This window comes from Dicentrarchus labrax, unplaced genomic scaffold (genome assembly GCF_905237075.1).
Source record: "Dicentrarchus labrax unplaced genomic scaffold, dlabrax2021, whole genome shotgun sequence".
Classification (NCBI taxonomy): Eukaryota; Metazoa; Chordata; class Actinopteri; family Moronidae; genus Dicentrarchus; species Dicentrarchus labrax.
Window position 1 is genome coordinate 12564094 of NW_026136711.1, and position 20103 is coordinate 12584196.

Consider the following 20103-nt stretch of genomic DNA (forward strand, 5'->3'; position numbering starts at 1 on the left):
GTTAGATTTCAAGGTGTGCGTGTGTGTGTGTGTGTGTGTGTGTGTGTGTTTGTGTGTTTTCCACACGAAGTGCAGTAAGGTTTTATAAATCATGGGATTTTGCCCTTCATAGATGTACAAATGGGTGCCAATTTAAAGGCAAAACCAATACAAACTTCCTATCTCTGGAACCCTCTCCATCCACCCATAGGTGTTCAGTTGATTCACATCATTTTCATTCTCATCAACCATTCAAAGACCCCTCATGTCCTGTATGAAAGTACGTGCATTTGTCATGTTCGTCTACTCATTCATTCAGGTTTTTCCTTTAATTTGTCACCCGTCTTTATTTATTCCTTCTCTACATTCCGAAATGTGAATAAGGTCATTATACCAATATCAATCACTGTTAAGTGTTGATATTTCCTGAAGTACAACAATAATCAGTCTGACCATAAAGAAACAGTTTCACTAATTTGTCACCACTCTTTATCATTTATTTGGTATCATTTAGTTCAGGATTACAGTAGTCTTCACATGAACTGTAACAGACCTTTTCATCAGTGTACCTCCTGACAAAACACTTTTTAACACAATACACAATCCAGCTCGAGCTCATATTTAAGAAGTGTGTCCCATTTATTTCGATACAAATGATTGCTGAAGCTGTCCTCCAGCACTTCTCACTATTCTGGGATAGTGTAACTGATAATTCTTACAATTACACCGGTGCAATTGACTAAAACTGTGAAACTGTCAATACAATGCTGTGAATGAAGCCTATTTTTAGCAGATTTTAATATGTATTGTATGACTGTGATTTGGATGATTTCTGTGGTAGACACTGATGTGTAACCTCTTTTTAAACAGTTTTAAAAAGGCCCAACACAATGTAGTCTGTTGCATCTCCATCAAGGAGGCCGGTTCCATTACTGTGAATGAACCAGCAGGGAACATTTTCTCCGTTCTTCATATCCCTCCTGAAGTCTCTCTGCCAGCCTCTGTGGACAGACACACAAATGTCATGTTGAACAAATGATATATCAAGAACAAATATTAATTTAAATTAACATTACATGCACAGAGCAATGTAGTGTACCTGGTCACATTGAGCTCCTGTCCTTTCACAAACATGGTGGCGGCTGGTTTCTCTGGGACTTCACCTGGACGCAGGTTTGTCACCTCATATTCAATCCCATGGTAGAACTGACCTGGAGGATGAACCAAGACCACAAATATAATCATTCTGGCGCTGTGTCTCTCCACTAGTAATAGTTGCAAAATGCCAAAATAATTTGAGCTTCATTATATCATAAGGTAACAACCCCAGTGTTACCTGATTGAGTCTGTGTCAATGTATTTTAGCATGATCTTTTTTTTAATATAAACCACAACAACTGAAACTAAATCGATATCACTTCTTTAGACCTGCTAATTAAACCTTAAACCATGCAGTCTATTCTCTAACGTGTGTGTCATGTTGTACCTAGCAGGCCGTGAACAGACGGGGACAGGAGGTGGCTGTCCAGGGTGTAGAAACCCAAATAGTCCCGGTGGTATGGGTGCTTCTTCCACACTTTGTGTAGCAGGATGACAAATTTGACTGAATCTTTAAGAGTTACCGTTAGGCTGCGATCCTTGGTCAAGAGAAGATCCACACTGGAGGAGAAGATGTTTATTAATGATTCTGAACTGGATTACACATTTCATATTTCTCATGTAAAGGGATAATTCTCTTTCACTGGGGGAGATGTGATGGTAAGTAAATAAGTAAGTAAGTAAGTAAAGCGTTATTTATATAGCACCTTTTTAACACAGAGGTCCAAAGTGCTTTACAAATAACAAACATACATGCGGGTATACCATATAAATATGTACATGCATAACCATACCCAATCAAACATACATAGAGAGCATGTAAAGACAAACATAAGGAGGATAAAACAAGGGGGAAGGAAAATGAAAAGAGAGGCGACAGATGAGAAAACAAACAAGGAGATCTATAAAAAGGTTTGCCTGTAGAGATGGGTTTTCAGGAGCCACTTAAAACAGTCCACAGATTCAGTGATTAGGGAAGACTGTTCCACAATGTTGGGGCTAAAACAGCGAAGGCACAGTCACCTTTAGTTTTACAGTTAGAGCAGGGAATGGATAAAAGGATTATAGATTTGAGGAGCGAAGTGGCCGAGGAGTGGAATGAGGAACAAGGAGATCTGAAATGTAACTGGGGGCAAGGTCATGAAGTGTCTTATATGTAATCAGTAAGATCTTATAGTTGATTCTGAATTTTACAGGAAGCTAATGAAGGGATGTGAGAACAGGAGTAATTGTGGTTAAAAGTCTGGCGGCTGCATTTTGTACTAACTGTAAACGATTTAACGAAGCTTGAATGAGCCACGTGTAGAAGGAATTGCATTAATCAAGATGGGAGAAAATGAAGGTGTGAATTAATAGTGTGAGATCACTGGAGGACAAGAAACTTTATTTATACTATATTATTTATTTTTGCAATAATTCGTAGCTGCAGGAAACAGGACTGGACAAGTTTTGTAACATGAAGGTCAAATGTCATATACTGGTCAAAGATGATACCCAGATTCTTAGCAGTGGGTTTGATATTTGTGCGTAATGGTCCAATAAACTGATCAACTGCAGTGACAAAGTTTTCAGGGCCCAGAACAATTATTTCAGTTTTGTCAGGTGGTTTAGGTGGAGAAAATTAAGAGACATCCACTCTTTGGTGGCAGCTAAGCACTAATAGAGAGAGGACAGTTGATTCAGGTCATTGGGTTTCGCAGAAAAGTAGATCTGTGTATCATCGGCATAACAGTGGTATGACATGTCATGGAAGCGGCTGAACAAATGACCCAGAGGAAGCATGTACAGGGAAAACAGAACTGGACCAAGAATCGACCCCTGAGGGACACCACACAGCAGAGGAGCAGAGGAGGAAACATGATTATTTATGCAAACAATAAAGACTCTATTAGTCAAATAGGAATGAAACCAGTTTGAGGCTGTACCAGAAATGCCACCACTCACTTGAGTCCCTTGAGAGAAGCTGCATCAGACCACAGCAGCTTAACCCATTTGCCGTCCTGGAACACCGAGATGACCTCAGTGTCCACCTCCAGCTTCACCCCCAGAGTCTGGTGGATGATGCCAAAACGCCAAAAGTAGGTGTTGATTTTACCATCAGGGGGAATCTTCTTGTCTCCGATAATCTGGCCATTCACCAAAATACCTGAGGAAACAACATGGGATTCAGTCACAAACTAACTGTGTGGAGTATTAGGTCTACATGTGTAGTTAAAAGGAAAAAAAAAAAATACACAAGGAGCCGCATCTTAGGACTTGGGGCTAACCTGAGTTTGGGTCTCTGACCAGGTTGAAAATGGTTCCTGGTTTGTCGTTGACGTTGAAGCACAGAGCGTCATCTCTGTCTGGCAGCTCGATCATGAAATGAGGATCTCCGTCCACTGCAGGTGACACCAGAGTAAAATCACAGTATAAGCTCAACATGCTGATGACAACATTTCAACAACACCAAGAGTCTACAGTCATGCTAGCAGCTCTGTAAGGCGCACTAAACACTAATGTCAGAATGCTAACATGCCCTCAATGACGGTGTTAACAGATGACAGTTTAGCGTGTTAGCATGTTAACATTTGCTACCACCAAAATTGAGTGGGTGCCTTTGGGAGTGTGAGGACCATGAATAACTGTCCAAACATTTTGTGACAATCTATATAGTGGATGTTGAGATATTTCACTGCATAGGAAAAGATTTTTACCTGCTGATGGTGCTAAATGAAAAGGAGGCATCAGTCAAGTCATTAGGACTGTACAAAAGTTCTTAGTAATGTATCTAACAGTTGTTGTGATGGACATGACAGATATTGTCAGACAGCAAGCATTAAAGATATACTCACCAAAATATGTTGGTGCTGACGAGTAAGTATGGCTTACGGGGGTTACAGGTAAATTTCGATGTACTACACACAGGAACAATATAATTCAAGTTAGAATAAATGCAGTGCATTGACTTAATCATCTCAGAATGTCTTTTTAATAATATATGGTTAAAAAAAAGATGTGACATACTGTTTCTTTCTGCCTGTTGTCTTTGCTCTGTCAAAAAACAGATGGACAAAAACATCATGGTCAATTCTAGTTCATACTGGAGCACCAGCCTCTGCTGGTATAGCTGAGAAAATAGAATTTAACAGTAAGTTCTGCTTATGAAGAAAAAGCTTGACTGCAGCCATGTTCAGAAAAGCCTATTTAGTATCACGTTTTAAACCCTCTCTTTCCATCCCTTACCCTCAGTCAGCTTGTCAGCAATGAGAGGGGTGTCTGTGCCGTCCTCAGTTTCAGGTTTGGTGACCACCATCGAGGTGAGTGGGGTGACAAAGCTGTATTGCAGAGACATGTCCAGGGCCTTGGCTGTGGCGTTGGCTTTCTCGTCTGTGGCACCACTTTTGCTGCATGAAAAACAATTTACTGAAATTGCCACATATGACTCTGACATTGAGAAACCCACAACAGAACCTATAAATGAATATTACAAGATTTATCAGGGGCTCTCAGACGATGCCCAAAATATCATTAACAAAGAGTTTCATGAGACCAATAGGAAATAAATATTTCTTGGCTAAAGCAGAGTGAAATTACCCAAACTGACCTCTTCTCCAGTAGCTGCTGGATGGTGAGGTAGGCCCACAGACGCTCTGTGAAATCCCCAAAGATATACTCTTCATCTGGGTACATCACGCCCCAGTCCACAGTACTGGCCTGTCCCTGCACAATGAAGTCCTCCTCAAACTACAGGGGAGAGAAAAGTAGAAGAAATAAAAACATCTTCTCTCAGCATTGTCTCTAAGTTTATGCCGTTTTCTTCTCCTCACCCCCTGGCCGAACACTTCCACCAGGAAGTTGTCCAGGTCGTTGTCCATCAGCCGACCGGCTACCACGATCTCTGAGCCGTTAAACAACTGGTTAAAGTGGTTGGTGGTCAGCGATTCCACTGCATTGTCAGGATAACGCATGTCCACGTCTGAAAGCAGAGGGCTGGACACCTCATCATAGAAACCCTGGAATAAAAGCACTGTGATTACATATTGTGGAGGAATGTGACACAGTTTTGAACAAGAATGCAAAAATTGGCCCCAAAATGTATTCATGGCCTAGACCCTTCACCTGAAGTTGAAGTGTTGCATCTGAACCCTCAAAAATTCTGCGGGCCAGTCCTTTGTTCTGTTTGCTCATCACATCCAGGAAAGAGTAATCCACATCATTTCCGAATCCAAGACAGAACAGAGACATGTTTCCTCTTATAGCAGAACGCACATTTTCTTGGATCCTGGGGAGATGGGACTCTCCTTTAAGCGCACAGATACAATATGCAGGAATGTAATGTTAAATTGCATCAATCAAATGAGCACCCACACAAATATACAGTGTTGGATGGACACAAGTTGCTTTCTCACCCGAATTAGGCATTCCATCAGTCAATAAAATAATCATATCAACGCTCCTCTCTGGAAGTTTCTTCTCCCTCCTATCTTTGAGCAGCATCTCCACGCCTGTCAACACTGCTTGATTGATATCAGTTCCTAGAAGGGAAACACACACCAAATTGTGTAATGTATGAGTGTATTTCTATCATTTAGGCAGTTGAGTTAAGTTACTGTCACTTGTTTTTCTATTAACCTCCACGGTAATTTATCTGTTGGACATAGATCATGGCTTGATCCACATTTTCCTTGGTTGCTTTGGTGAGTGATTTCTGCCAGGAATCGATTCTGTCATCAAATTGGATGAGGGCAAAGTAGTCTTCCTCATGGAGATCTTTGAGGATAGCCAGCAATGCCTCTCGTGTCTACAGTAACAAAAGTTACAAGGTTAGAGGTCAAAATATGGGCATCAGTATAATAGAAGCACATTAACAGTCTGAACAGACTCTCACCTGTACCATCTTTCTTCCACTCATTGATCCACTTCTGTCAATCACAAACACTACATTCTTAGGGACTCTGGGCAGGTCAGGTGGAGCAAAGAAGTGCACAAAATATCCATTCACAATCTGAAGGGGAGATAATCATAAGGAACACTAACATACATGTAAGAATAAAGGAAAAATTAGAATGGCAATGTTTTCCCTAAAATATGATTGATTCTTTTCATGCTGTCGGGCAATCTAATTACAGATTCATCAATTTTGTTTTAGAATTCAGTGTTAAAGTGAATCTGTGTAGTTAAGTAAGCATATAGTTAAATGCACATTCAGCAGATACTGAGTGCAGTATTTGTTGAGAGCTGACCTGAATGTCCCCGAGGCCCACTACTCGGTTCACATCATACTTGATGATAAAATCTCCGTCGATGAGCGTTTCATCACAACTCGCACACTTCCTCTGCTGCTCCAGAGTTGGTGAGAAAGAGATGTGTGCCTGACAATGGGATACAATACGGCCAATACTCTTAATCTGGGGTCAGTCATTTTACTGTTAATGTGAATAAAAGGACAGGAAAAAACAGAGACAAGGCCTGTTGTATCGTGTACCTTGTTGTCAGTGACAGTTTTCTCCACCAGAGGGAGCAGCTCATTGGAGAGGAATGTTGCATGGGCATCAACATAAGAAATGCCCTGAGGCTCATAGATGTTTGTCACAATCTGTCTCCACACAGGCAAACACACACAGAGACAGAGAACATTTGTTCAGTAAACCACTCATTTAGAATATCTGAAATCACCAAGAGGCAGAATTTGAACGTGAACCCTGATTCACCTGAAACTCCTGCACTGCTTGTTTGGGTTTAATTCGGGTCAGAATTTCATACTGGCCCTGTTTCCTCTGAAGGAGCTCCTCGTAGGTCAGAATGAAAGTCACATTACTTTTGGCTGCAATGTTAACAGACACTGAAAACTTCTCCATCTTCCTTCCGGAAGCCCTGTATAAAAACACAGACTCAACTGACAACCTCTAATGGAAGGATATAAAAATGTTGATACTATATGTTTCTTTCTTTCACAATACTAGGGTTTCCTATTTTCCATCATGACTCACTTGACCAGTCCAGCAGTCTGTCCAGAGGAAACAGCCTTCTCATACTCTTTCTTGGCTTTCTCTTTCTCCTTCACCTCACCAACATACACCTGACCGTCAATTTCCCTGTGAGGCACAAAGATGGAGAATGACATGAGGAAACTTAAGGAAACTGGTCAAACTCTAACTGTATCATGAAGAAAAATCAACTGGGAAACAGAAAAGGGATAAATGCTGTCACACACAAATGGTCACAATACAAGGAGGAACAGAGTGAACATTTGAGTGGAGACACACTGACATGCTGAAGTTAGTGATGAAGGCAGTCTTGGGCAGCTCCATTTCAAAGAAGATTTCCTGGGAGGTGTTTGCTTTGTTCAGAGCCTTGGAGGTCATATCGGTGTGAGCGAAACGAGACGTCACAGTGCAGTCCACTGTCACACTGTACACCTCCACCTGAGACCGAGGGAGAAGGAGAAGGACATGGAAATATTTAAACACTAATGAGTATGAGAAGCCTCCTATCACAAGCACTTCACATTCAGCATTTTCATACAGTGAATCACTGTTAGAACTGCTATTTTTATGTCATTTCAGACAGTTTTTGCAGCTGGATCCAGTCCACAAAGTGCTGCCCTGACTGGTGCCAAAGGAAAAAAAAGAAAAAACAGCTTGAAAAAATGTTTTAAAAAGACATGTCACTGATTCCACTTTGGGAGTGTTGTGATCTTGCAGACTGGGTGAGTCAACCTGGGTGCTGTGTGTTCTAAGGAGGGATAGTGTGGATATTTGAAAACTAAACTCTTGTTCAGTGTGAGTTCAGTTATTCTCAGTTGTTCAGTCTCTTGTTGAGAGTCTGTTGAGCTTTACTGTTTTTTGCTGGTGGGCAGCCTGTCAGCGAAGGACAGAAACAGCCTGAACGGTGTGGTTAGCAGTAAAGATGACTGGAGTCAAACAGAGAGATCTGAGGTCTTTTTATGACCAACAAATCACAGGAAATCAATAAACATACTGATCCTACCAGGACGTCGCTAGATTTACCTGCCTGTAAAAGTAATGGCTACTCTTAGCTCTGAGCTGTATCGGTAATTTTCTGTGCTCTTGTACAGCCTACATAGTTTCTAGGTTGTTTTCTCATTTATTTATATTTATTTATTACCAATTTCAAATACATCTTCTGCTGGTTTGATGATTAGTATTGTTTCTTTCTTATTCTATCTTCTATCTAAGTTGTATTGAACTGAATTTAATATTTCTCATCATCAGACAGATTTTTTTCTTACCGTGACCTCAGTTGTACTTCGTTTCTGCAACAAAAACCAAAAAGCTAAATTAGATAATATTCTTTTTAGATGTGGAAAATCAAAATTTAAGACTACGCAAAGTTGATAATTTCAACTACCACTGTTACTTAATGTTATTAATAAATTAATTATGTATGTACCTCTTTAAATATAGCCATATTTATTTCATTTTAATGGTTAAGTTATGTAATTATGATTCAGTTACGTTATTTATCAATGACTACAAGCTTGGTACATAATGTACAAACAGAAATATTTCACCATTATATGAAAGGACTGTCTGTCTCTAAGTAGTTTCTCTCAAATACCTGCAGTGATCTGGCAGCTCCTCTTGTCTCCTGAAATACAAATACAGCAGAGTGAACCAACACAGTGCCAAGATATTAGAAACAAACACTGACTTACATGAGGTAGCTTGTAAGAAAAACTTTATATTCTGTGTCACAAAGAGAAGAAGTTGGAGGGAGAAATATAATAGTAAAACTGAGTAGGGTTTAATATGCAAAGTAGGACCGAAGGAGCACAGTTTGTGTTCCAGAGATTATTCATAAGGAAACAGATCAGGAGCCACCACATTAAATGAATACTCGCAAAATTAAACTTCATCTATAAAATGATGTGATTTCAAATTATGATCAGAGTATAAAAAGTCAGTGTGTTACCTGCAGAGCTTCATGGGCCCCGGAGATGAACAGAGATCCCCGGGCCAGGCCGGGCAGCCAAAGGCAGGCGCTGCCCCACAGCAGCAACAGTCGAACACCCAGCAGTCCAGACATGACCAAGGTTCTGCTGAACAGTGACTGCCTTCACTCCTGAGAAAAAAAGTTGTCTGCCTAGGGGGAGGGACAAAAAGTGTGTGTGTGTGTTGCCTTGGAATATTGACCAACAGGCCTGAGCTCAATGTGCAGGAGGCCCTGGGGCAAACATTGGTACTTCTAAAAGCTCAAATGGAATATCTGTGCTCAGGCTGAAAGTGTGTGAATGATTGTAGGACTGACACCAAACTTAAACCTAAATTGGAAACATAATGAGCTTGACACCCAGAGTCCAGTGGAAAATATCACAAAAGCACCAACAACTGTACCAACGATTCATTTGAAGTCCCTATCTGAAGCATCCATGCTTTTTCATTAAAGCTGCCACCTCCATGTTTAATAAAATATCTTTTAGAGAAAGTTTTTAAGAATATTAAGTAAGCATTGCAGTGACATGTCTGGAAAGCAAGGTGTGACCCCAGAACCAGACAAAGGATTTAATGCAGGTGTGGGAAAAGGTCACACAACAAACAAGCTGGCACGAATAAACAGTCAACCACAGACAGGGTAGGCTGGGAAGCAACACTGACAATCGGGCATACTGGAGTGGTGAACTGGGCTTTATATCTACTCAATGGGAGCAACTAGTGGAGACTGAGTTATTACAAGTTCTGAGAGGACATGCTGTTTTTTTAGACGAGTCTTAAAAATTGATGGCAAACAGTCTGACACGGACAACAACCAAGACCACTATTACTAGACCCGTCTCACAATGCATCAGTCACAAAAATTATGACTTGACTTTGACTTGACTGCTGTGAGAATTTAAGACACACATCTTTAACACATCTAAAAGAAACGTGCGTGAAAAGACAGAGGCAGGCCGAACATAGCTGCACAACTTGAATTATTAAGTCTTGTATTGTCTTGCTTGAATTTTGACTTGCAATTTACTTGTGGAGACTTATGCTAAAAGAGGTGGCACCTGACTTTAAAGGCATGCATAAACAGATTTGAGACTTTGACTTGGACTTGTTTGGACTGACTTGAGATTTGACTTGGATTTGCAACAGAGTTAAGATATCACATCCCCAAATAACAAGAATAGGTTAGAAATGCAAACCATACCAATTTAGCAGGTTTAAAAAAAACAAAAAGCAGATTTATAGGATATTTCCTCTAAGCTTTCAATGCTTATGTGTCTTTGGAGATGACCGGGCCACCACTGCTTTGGCATTTCATTTTCTGTGGCACTTTTCTGGTACAGCCTTGGTATTTATGGAATCAAATCTTCTTTAACACTGTTGCTGGTGTCGGACATGCAAAGCACATCACTTCCTGGTGTACCTGTAGATGTTTCAATGGAAAGATCAACTCAAAAAAGAAAAATTCAAAGGTAATAGCTGAACATAGAAAAAAGCATAACAGATATTTGTTTACATGCTGATGCAGCACATGCAGCTTATTGTAAATACCTGTGTATGTATGCTGCTGTGCAGACCCACAGCAGCATGACTCTCCACACTGTTGACATGCCTGGGAAACAGAAAAGCCTCTTCTCCTGCATGGCTGAAAACAAGTGTGGACAGAAGTCGAGGCATGTGGGAATCAAGTCTTGCCATAAGAGTTATACTCCACCCACATTATGTGTGATCAACTGATGTTATTTTCATCTATTCCCGATCTGTCTATCTGTCGTTAGATTTCAAGGTGTACGTGTGTGTGTGCGTGTGTGTGTGTGTTCGTGTGTTTTCCACACGAAGTGCAGTAAGGTTTTATATCATGGGATTTTGCCTTTCATAGATGTACAAATGGGTGCCAATTTAAAGGCAAAACCAATACAAACCTCCTATCTCTGGAACCCTCTCCATCCACCCATAGGTGTTCAATTGATTCACATCATTTTCATTCTCATCAACCATTCAAAGACCCCTCATGTCCTGTATGAAAGTACGTGCATTTGTCATGTTCGTCCACTCATTCATTCAGGTTTTTCCTTTAATTTGTCACCCGTCTTTATTTATTTCTTCTCCACATCCCGAAATGTGAATAAGGTCATTAAACCAATATCAATCACTGTTAAGTGTTGATATTTCCTGAAGTACAACAATAATCAGTCTGACCATAAAGAAACAGTTTCACTAATTTGTCACCACTCTTTATCATTTATTTGGTATCATTTAGTTCAGGATTACAGTAGTCTTCACATGAACTGTAACAGACCTTTTCATCAGTGTAGCTCCTGACAAAACACTTTTTAATACAATACACAATCCAGCTCGAGTTCATATTTAAGAAGTGCGTCCCATTTATTTCGATACAAATGATTGCTGAAGCTGTCCTCCAGCACTTCTCACTATTCTGGGATAGTGTAACTGATAATTCTTACAATTACACCGGTGCAATTGACTAAAACTGTGAAATTGTCAATACTATGCTGTGAATGAAGCCTATTTTTAGCAGATTTTAATATGTATTGTATGACTGTGATTTGGATGATTTCTGTGGTAGACACTGATGTGTAACCTCTTTTTAAACAGTTTTAAAAAGGCCCGACACAATGTAGTCTGTTGCATCTCCATCAAGGAGGCCGGTTCCATTACTGTGAATGAACCAGCAGGGAACATTTTCTCCATTCTTCATATCCCTCCTGAAGTCTCTCTGCCAGCCTCTGTGGACAGACACACAAATGTCATGTTGAACAAATGATATATCAAGAACAAATATTAATTTAAATTAACATTACATGCACAGAGCAATGTAGTGTACCTGGTCACATTGAGCTCCTGTCCTTTCACAAACATGGTGGCGTCTGGTTTCTCTGGGACTTCACCGGGACGCAGGTTTGTCACCTCATATTCAATCCCATGGTAGAACTGACCTGGAGGATGAACCAAGACCACAAATATAATCATTCTGGCGCTGTGTCTCTCCACTAGTAATAGTTGCAAAATGCCAAAATAATTTGAGCTTCATTATATCATAAGGTAACAACCCCAGTGTTTCCTGATTGAGTCTGTGTCAATGTATTTTAGCATGATCTTTTTTTTAATATAAACCACAACAACTGAAACTAAATCGATATCACTTCTTTAGACCTGCTAATTAAACCTTAAACCATGCAGTCTATTCTCTAACGTGTGTGTCATGTTGTACCTAGCAGGCCGTGAACAGACGGGGACAGGAGGTGGCTGTCCAGGGTGTAGAAACCCAAATAGTCCCGGTGGTATGGGTGCTTCTTCCACACTTTGTGTAGCAGGATGACAAATTTGACTGAATCTTTAAGAGTTACCGTTAGGCTGCGATCCTTGGTCAAGAGAAGATCCACGCTGGAGGAGAAGATGTTTATTAATGATTCTGAACTGGATTACACATTTCATATTTCTCATGTAAAGGGATAATTCTCTTTCACTGGGGGAGATGTGATGGTAAGTAAATAAGTAAGTAAGTAAGTAAGTAAAGCGTTATTTATATAGCACCTTTTTAACACAGAGGTCCAAAGTGCTTTACAAATAACAAACATACATGCGGGTATACCATATAAATATGTACATGCATAACCATACCCAATCAAACATACATAGAGAGCATGTAAAGACAAACATAAGGAGGATAAAACAAGGGGGAAGGAAAATTAAAAGAGAGGCGACAGATGAGAAAACAAACAAGGAGATCTATAAAAAGGTTTGCCTGTAGAGATGGGTTTTCAGGAGCCACTTAAAACAGTCCACAGATTCAGTGATTAGGGAAGACTGTTCCACAATGTTGGGGCTAAAACAGCGAAGGCACAGTCACCTTTAGTTTTACAGTTAGAGCAGGGAATGGATTAAAGGATTATAGATTTGAGGAGCGAAGTGGCCGAGGAGTGGAATGAGGAACAAGGAGATCTGAAATGTAACTGGGGGCAAGGTCATGAAGTGTCTTATATGTAATCAGTAAGATCTTATAGTTGATTCTGAATTTTACAGGAAGCTAATGAAGGGATGTGAGAACAGGAGTAATTGTGGTTAAAAGTCTGGCGGCTGCATTTTGTACTAACTGTAAACGATTTAACGAAGCTTGAATGAGCCACGTGTAGAAGGAATTGCATTAATCAAGATGGGAGAAAATGAAGGTGTGAATTAATAGTGTGAGATCACTGGAGGACAAGAAACTTTATTTATACTATATTATTTATTTTTGCAATAATTCGTAGCTGCAGGAAACAGGACTGGACAAGTTTTGTAACATGAAGGTCAAATGTCATATACTGGTCAAAGATGATACCCAGATTCTTAGCAGTGGGTTTGATATTTGTGCGTAATGGTCCAATAAACTGATCAACTGCAGTGACAAAGTTTTCAGGGCCCAGAACAATTATTTCAGTTTTGTCAGGTGGTTTAGGTGGAGAAAATTAAGAGACATCCACTCTTTGGTGGCAGCTAAGCACTAATAGAGAGAGGACAGTTGATTCAGGTCATTGGGTTTCGCAGAAAAGTAGATCTGTGTATCATCGGCATAACAGTGGTATGACATGTCATGGAAGCGGCTGAACAAATGACCCAGAGGAAGCATGTACAGGGAAAACAGAACTGGACCAAGAATCGACCCCTGAGGGACACCACACAGCAGAGGAGCAGAGGAGGAAACATGATTATTTATGCAGACAATAAAGACTCTATTAGTCAAATAGGAATGAAACCAGTTTGAGGCTGTACCAGAAATGCCACCACTCACTTGAGTCCCTTGAGAGAAGCTGCATCAGACCACAGCAGCTTAACCCATTTGCCGTCCTGGAACACCAAGATGACCTCAGTGTCCACCTCCAGCTTCACCCCCAGAGTCTGGTGGATGATGCCAAAACGCCAAAAGTAGGTGTTGATTTTACCATCAGGGGGAATCTTCTTGTCTCCGATAATCTGGCCATTCACCAAAATACCTGAGGAAACAACATGGGATTCAGTCACAAACTAACTGTGTGGAGTATTAGGTCTACATGTGTAGTTAAAAGGAAAAAAAAAACAAAACACAAGGAGCTGCATCTTAGGACTTGGGGCTAACCTGAGTTTGGGTCTCTGACCAGGTTGAAAATGGTTCCTGGTTTGTCGTTGACGTTGAAGCACAGAGCGTCATCTCTGTCTGGCAGCTCGATCATGAAATGAGGATCTCCGTCCACTGCAGGTGACACCAGAGTAAAATCACAGTATAAGCTCAACATGCTGATGACAACATTTCAATAACACCAAGAGTCTACAGTCATGCTAGCAGCTCTGTAAGGCGCACTAAACACTAATGTCAGAATGCTAACATGCCCTCAATGACGGTGTTAACCAATGACAGTTTAGCGTGTTAGCATGTTAACATTTGCTACCACCAAAATTGAGTGGGTGCCTTTGGGAGTGTGAGGACCATGAATAACTGTCCAAACATTTTGTGACAATCTATATAGTGGATGTTGAGATATTTCACTGCATAGGAAAAGATTTTTACCTGCTGATGGTGCTAAATGAAAAGGGAGGCATCAGTCAAGTCATTAGGACTGTACAAAAGTTCTTAGTAATGTATCTAACAGTTGTTGTGATGGACATGACAGATATTGTCAGACAGCAAGCATTAAAGATATACTCACCAAAATATGTTGGTGCTGACGAGTAAGTATGGCTTACGGGGGTTACAGGTAAATGTACTACACACAGGAACAATATAATTCAAGTTAGAATAAATGCAGTGCATTGACTTAATCATCTCAGAATGTCTTTTTAATAATATATGGTTAAAAAAAAGATGTGACATACTGTTTCTTTCTGCCTGTTGTCTTTGCTCTGTCAAAAAACAGATGGACAAAAACATCATGGTCAATTCTAGTTCATACTGGAGCACCAGCCTCTGCTGGTATAGCTGAGAAAATAGAATTTAACACTAAGTTCTGCTCATGAAGAAAAAGCTTGACTGCAGCCATGTTCAGAAAAGCCTATTTAGTATCACGTTTTAAACCCTCTCTTTCCATCCCTTACCCTCAGTCAGCTTGTCAGCAATGAGAGGGGTGTCTGTGCCGTCCTCAGTTTCAGGTTTGGTGACCACCATCGAGGTGAGTGGGGTGACAAAGCTGTATTGCAGAGACATGTCCAGGGCCTTGGCTGTGGCGTTGGCTTTCTCGTCTGTGGCACCACTTTTGCTGCATGAAAAACAATTTACTGAAATTGCCACATATGACTCTGACATTGAGAAACCCACAACAGAACCTATAAATGAATATTACAAGATTTATCAGGGGCTCTCAGACGATGCCCAAAATATCATTAACAAAGAGTTTCATGAGACCAATAGGAAATAAATATTTCTTGGCTAAAGCAGAGTGAAATTACCCAAACTGACCTCTTCTCCAGTAGCTGCTGGATGGTGAGGTAGGCCCACAGACGCTCTGTGAAATCCCCAAAGATATACTCTTCATCTGGGTACATCACGCCCCAGTCCACAGTACTGGCCTGTCCCTGCACAATGAAGTCCTCCTCAAACTACAGGGGAGAGAAAAGTAGAAGAAATAAAAACATCTTCTCTCAGCATTGTCTCTAAGTTTATGCCGTTTTCTTCTCCTCACCCCCTGGCCGAACACTTCCACCAGGAAGTTGTCCAGGTCGTTGTCCATCAGCCGACCGGCTACCACGATCTCTGAGCCGTTAAACAACTGGTTAAAGTGGTTGGTGGTCAGCGATTCCACTGCATTGTCAGGATAACGCATGTCCACGTCTGAAAGCAGAGGGCTGGACACCTCATCATAGAAACCCTGGAATAAAAGCACTGTGATTACATATTGTGGAGGAATGTGACACAGTTTTGAACAAGAATGCAAAAATTGGCCCCAAAATGTATTCATGGCCTAGACCCTTCACCTGAAGTTGAAGTGTTGCATCTGAACCCTCAAAAATTCTGCGGGCCAGTCCTTTGTTCTGTTTGCTCATCACATCCAGGAAAGAGTAATCCACATCATTTCCGAATCCAAGACAGAACAGAGACATGTTTCCTCTTATAGCAGAACGCACATTTTCTTGGATCCTGGGGAGATGGGACTCTCCTTTAAGCGCACAGATACAATATGCAGGAATGTAATGTTAAATTGCATCAATCAAATGAGCACCCACACAAATATACAGTGTTGGATGGACACAAGTTGCTTTCTCACCCGAATTAGGCATTCCATCAGTCAATAAAATAATCATATCAACGCTCCTCTCTGGAAGTTTCTTCTCCCTCCTATCTTTGAGCAGCATCTCCACGCCTGTCAACACTGCTTGATTGATATCAGTTCCTAGAAGGGAAACACACACCAAATTGTGTAATGTATGAGTGTATTTCTATCATTTAGGCAGTTGAGTTAAGTTACTGTCACTTGTTTTTCTATTAACCTCCACGGTCATTTATCTGTTGGACATAGATCATGGCTTGATCCACATTTTCCTTGGTTGCTTTGGTGAGTGATTTCTGCCAGGAATCGATTCTGTCATCAAATTGGATGAGGGCAAAGTAGTCTTCCTCATGGAGATCTTTGAGGATAGCCAGCAATGCCTCTCGTGTCTACAGTAACAAAAGTTACAAGGTTAGAGGTCAAAATATGGGCATCAGTATATTAGAAGCACATTAACAGTCTGAACAGACTCTCACCTGTACCATCTTTCTTCTCATTGATCCACTTCTGTCAATCACAAACACTACATTCTTAGGGACTCTGGGCAGGTCAGGTGGAGCAAAGAAGTGCACAAAATATCCATTCACAATCTGAAGGGGAGATAATCATAAGGAACACTAACATACATGTAAGAATAAAGGAAAAATTAGAATGGCAATGTTTTCCCTAAAATATGATTGATTCTTTTCATGCTGTCGGGCAATCTAATTACAGATTCATCAATTTTGTTTTAGAATTCAGTGTTAAAGTGAATCTGTATAGTTAAGTAAGCATATAGTTAAATGCACATTCAGCAGATACTGAGTGCAGTATTTGTTGAGAGCTGACCTGAATGTCCCCGAGGCCCGCTACTCGGTTCACATCATACTTGATGATAAAATCTCCGTCGATGAGCGTTTCATCACAACTCGCACACTTCCTCTGCTGCTCCAGAGTTGGTGAGAAAGAGATGTGTGCCTGACAATGGGATACAATACGGTCAATACTCTTAATCTGGGGTCAGTCATTTTACTGTTAATGTGAATAAAAGGACAGGAAAAAACAGAGACAAGGCCTGTTGTATCGTGTACCTTGTTGTCAGTGACAGTTTTCTCCACCAGAGGGAGCAGCTCATTGGAGAGGAATGTTGCATGGGCATCAACATAAGAAATGCCCTGAGGCTCATAGATGTTTGTCACAATCTGTCTCCACACAGGCAAACACACACAGAGACAGAGAACATTTGTTCAGTAAACCACTCATTTAGAATATCTGAAATCACCAAGAGGCAGAATTTGAACGTGAACCCTGATTCACCTGAAACTCCTGCACTGCTTGTTTGGGTTTAATTCGGGTCAGAATTTCATACTGGCCCTGTTTCCTCTGAAGGAGCTCCTCGTAGGTCAGAATGAAAGTCACATTACTTTTGGCTGCAATGTTAACAGACACTGAAAACTTCTCCATCTTCCTTCCGGAAGCCCTGTATAAAAACACAGACTCAACTGACAACCTCTAATGGAAGGATATAAAAATGTTGATACTATATGTTTCTTTCTTTCACAATACTAGGGTTTCCTATTTTCCATCATGACTCACTTGACCAGTCCAGCAGTCTGTCCAGAGGAAACAGCCTTCTCATACTCTTTCTTGGCTTTCTCTTTCTCCTTCACCTCACCAACATACACCTGACCGTCAATTTCCCTGTGAGGCACAAAGATGGAGAATGACATGAGGAAACTTAAGGAAACTGGTCAAACTCTAACTGTATCATGAAGAAAAATCAACTGGGAAACAGAAAAGGGATAAATGCTGTCACACACAAATGGTCACAATACAAGGAGGAACAGAGTGAACATTTGAGTGGAGACACACTGACATGCTGAAGTTAGTGATGAAGGCAGTCTTGGTCAGCTCCATTTCAAAGAAGATTTCCTGGGAGGTGTTTGCTTTGTTCAGAGCCTTGGAGGTCATGACGGTGTGAGCGAAACGAGACGTCACAGTGCAGTCCACTGTCACACTGTACACCTCCACCTGAGACCGAGGGAGAAGGAGAAGGACATGGGAATTTTTAAACACTAATGAGTATGAGAAGCCTCCTATCACAAGCACTTCACATTCAGCATTTTCATACAGTGAATCACTGTTAGAACTGCTATTTTTATGTCATTTCAGACAGTTTTTGCAGCTGGATCCAGTCCACAAAGTGCTGCCCTGACTGGTGCCAAAGAAAAAAAAAGAAAAACAGCTTGAAAAAATGTTTTAAAAAGACATGTCACTGATTCCACTTTGGGAGTGTTGTGATCTTGCAGACTGGGTGAGTCAACCTGGGTGCTGTGTGTTCTAAGGAGGGATAGTGTGGATATTTGAAAACTAAACTCTTGTTCAGTGTGAGTTCAGTTATTCTCAGTTGTTCAGTCTCTTGTTGAGAGTCTGTTGAGCTTTACTGTTTATTGCTGGTGGGCAGCCTGTCAGCGAAGGACAGAAACAGCCTGAACGGTGCGGTTAACAGTAAAGATGACTGGAGTCAAACAGAGAGATCTGAGGTCTTTTTATGACCAACAAATCACAGGAAATCAATAAACATACTGATCCTACCAGGACGTCGCTAGATTTACCTGCCTGTAAAAGTAATGGCTACTCTTAGCTCTGAGCTGTATCGGTAATTTTCTGTGCTCTTGTACAGCCTACATAGTTTCTAGGTTGTTTTCTCATTTATTTATATTTATTTATTACCAATTTCAAATACATCTTCTGCTGGTTTGATGATTAGTATTGTTTCTTTCTTATTCTATCTTCTATCTAAGTTGTATTGAACTGAATTTAATATTTCTCATCATTTTTTTCTTACCGTGACCTCAGTTGTACTTCGTTTCTGCAACAAAAACCAAAAAGCTAAATTAGATAATATTCTTTTTAGATGTGGAAAATCAAAATTTAAGACTACGCAAAGTTGATAATTTCAACTACCACTGTTACTTAATGTTATTAATAAATTAATTATGTATGTACCTCTTTAAATATAGCCATATTTATTTCATTTTAATGGTTAAGTTATGTAATTATGATTCAGTTACGTTATTTATCAATGACTACAAGCTTGGTACATAATGTACAAACAGAAATATTTCACCATTATATGAAAGGACTGTCTGTCTCTAAGTAGTTTCTCTCAAATACCTGCAGTGATCTGGCAGCTCCTCTTGTCTCCTGAAATACAAATACAGCAGAGTGAACCAACATAGTGCCAAGATATTAGAAACAAACACTGACATTACATGAGGTAGCTTGTAAGAAAAACTTTATATTCTGTGTCACAAAGAGAAGAAGTTGGAAGGAGAAATATAATAGTAAAACTGAGTAGGGTTTAATATGCAAAGTAGGACCGAAGGAGCACAGTTTGTGTTCCAGAGATTATTCATAAGGAAACAGATCAGGAGCCACCACATTAAATGAATACTCGCAAAATTAAACTTCATCTATAAAATTATGTGATTTCAAATTATGATCAGAGTATAAAAAGTCAGTGTGTTACCTGCAGAGCTTCATGGGCCCCGGAGATGAACAGAGATCCCCGGGCCAGGCCGGGCAGCCAAAGGCAGGCGCTGCCCCACAGCAGCAACAGTCGAACACCCAGCAGTCCAGACATGACCAAGGTTCTGCTGAACAGTGACTGCCTTCACTCCTGAGAAAAAAAGTTGTCTGCCTAGGGGGAGGGACAAAAAGTGTGTGTGTGTGTTGCCTTGGAATATTGACCAACAGGCCTGAGCTCAATGTGCAGGAGGCCCTGGGGCAAACATTGGTACTTCTAAAAGCTCAAATGGAATATCTGTGCTCAGGCTGAAAGTGTGTGAATGATTGTAGGACTGACACCAAAC

At 40.6% G+C, this 20103-nt stretch overlaps 2 protein-coding genes across 2 annotated transcripts; both read right to left on the reverse strand.

Moving 5' to 3' along the window:
* Positions 1–454: 454 nt before the first annotated feature.
* Positions 455–9123, reverse strand: LOC127372604 (inter-alpha-trypsin inhibitor heavy chain H3-like). The gene is made up of 22 exons (XM_051416511.1): positions 8995–9123; positions 8641–8670; positions 8312–8335; positions 7330–7484; positions 7050–7154; positions 6771–6933; positions 6545–6655; positions 6303–6431; positions 5948–6064; positions 5692–5860; positions 5469–5594; positions 5179–5360; positions 4887–5072; positions 4664–4803; positions 4303–4463; positions 4084–4110; positions 3912–3974; positions 3345–3458; positions 3022–3223; positions 1466–1638; positions 1079–1190; positions 455–980 (listed from the first exon to the last, which is right to left on the reverse strand). Exons 1-22 carry the CDS (start codon positions 9106–9108, stop codon positions 842–844), a joined length of 2742 nt encoding a protein of 913 aa, XP_051272471.1. The 5' UTR covers positions 9109–9123; the 3' UTR covers positions 455–841.
* A 2109-nt stretch (positions 9124–11232) lies between these two features.
* LOC127372605 (inter-alpha-trypsin inhibitor heavy chain H3-like) lies at positions 11233–19889 on the reverse strand. Its single transcript, XM_051416512.1, has 22 exons — positions 19761–19889; positions 19406–19435; positions 19077–19100; positions 18105–18259; positions 17825–17929; positions 17546–17708; positions 17320–17430; positions 17078–17206; positions 16726–16839; positions 16470–16638; positions 16247–16372; positions 15957–16138; positions 15665–15850; positions 15442–15581; positions 15081–15241; positions 14862–14888; positions 14696–14752; positions 14128–14241; positions 13804–14005; positions 12244–12416; positions 11857–11968; positions 11233–11758 (listed from the first exon to the last, which is right to left on the reverse strand). The coding sequence occupies exons 1-22, from the start codon at positions 19872–19874 to the stop codon at positions 11620–11622; spliced, it is 2733 nt and encodes a 910-aa protein (XP_051272472.1). The 5' UTR covers positions 19875–19889; the 3' UTR covers positions 11233–11619.
* Between the last annotated feature and the right edge of the window lie 214 nt (positions 19890–20103).

Excerpts from the sequence above, each read along its gene's own strand:
- LOC127372604 (XM_051416511.1), bottom strand. The coding sequence starts at position 9,108 with ATGTCTGGACTGCTGGGTGTTCGACTGTTGCTGCTGTGGGGCAGCGCC. Across the intron at positions 6,934-7,049 it reads CAGACTGCTGGACTGGTCAA|GGCTTCCGGAAGGAAGATGG; the intron begins GTGAGTCATGAT and ends GTTTTTATACAG. Across the intron at positions 5,595-5,691 it reads ACAGATAAATTACCGTGGAG|GAACTGATATCAATCAAGCA; the intron begins GTTAATAGAAAA and ends TTTCCCTTCTAG.
- LOC127372605 (XM_051416512.1), bottom strand. The coding sequence starts at position 19,874 with ATGTCTGGACTGCTGGGTGTTCGACTGTTGCTGCTGTGGGGCAGCGCC. Across the intron at positions 17,709-17,824 it reads CAGACTGCTGGACTGGTCAA|GGCTTCCGGAAGGAAGATGG; the intron begins GTGAGTCATGAT and ends GTTTTTATACAG. Across the intron at positions 16,840-17,077 it reads CGGGCCTCGGGGACATTCAG|ATTGTGAATGGATATTTTGT; the intron begins GTCAGCTCTCAA and ends TCTCCCCTTCAG.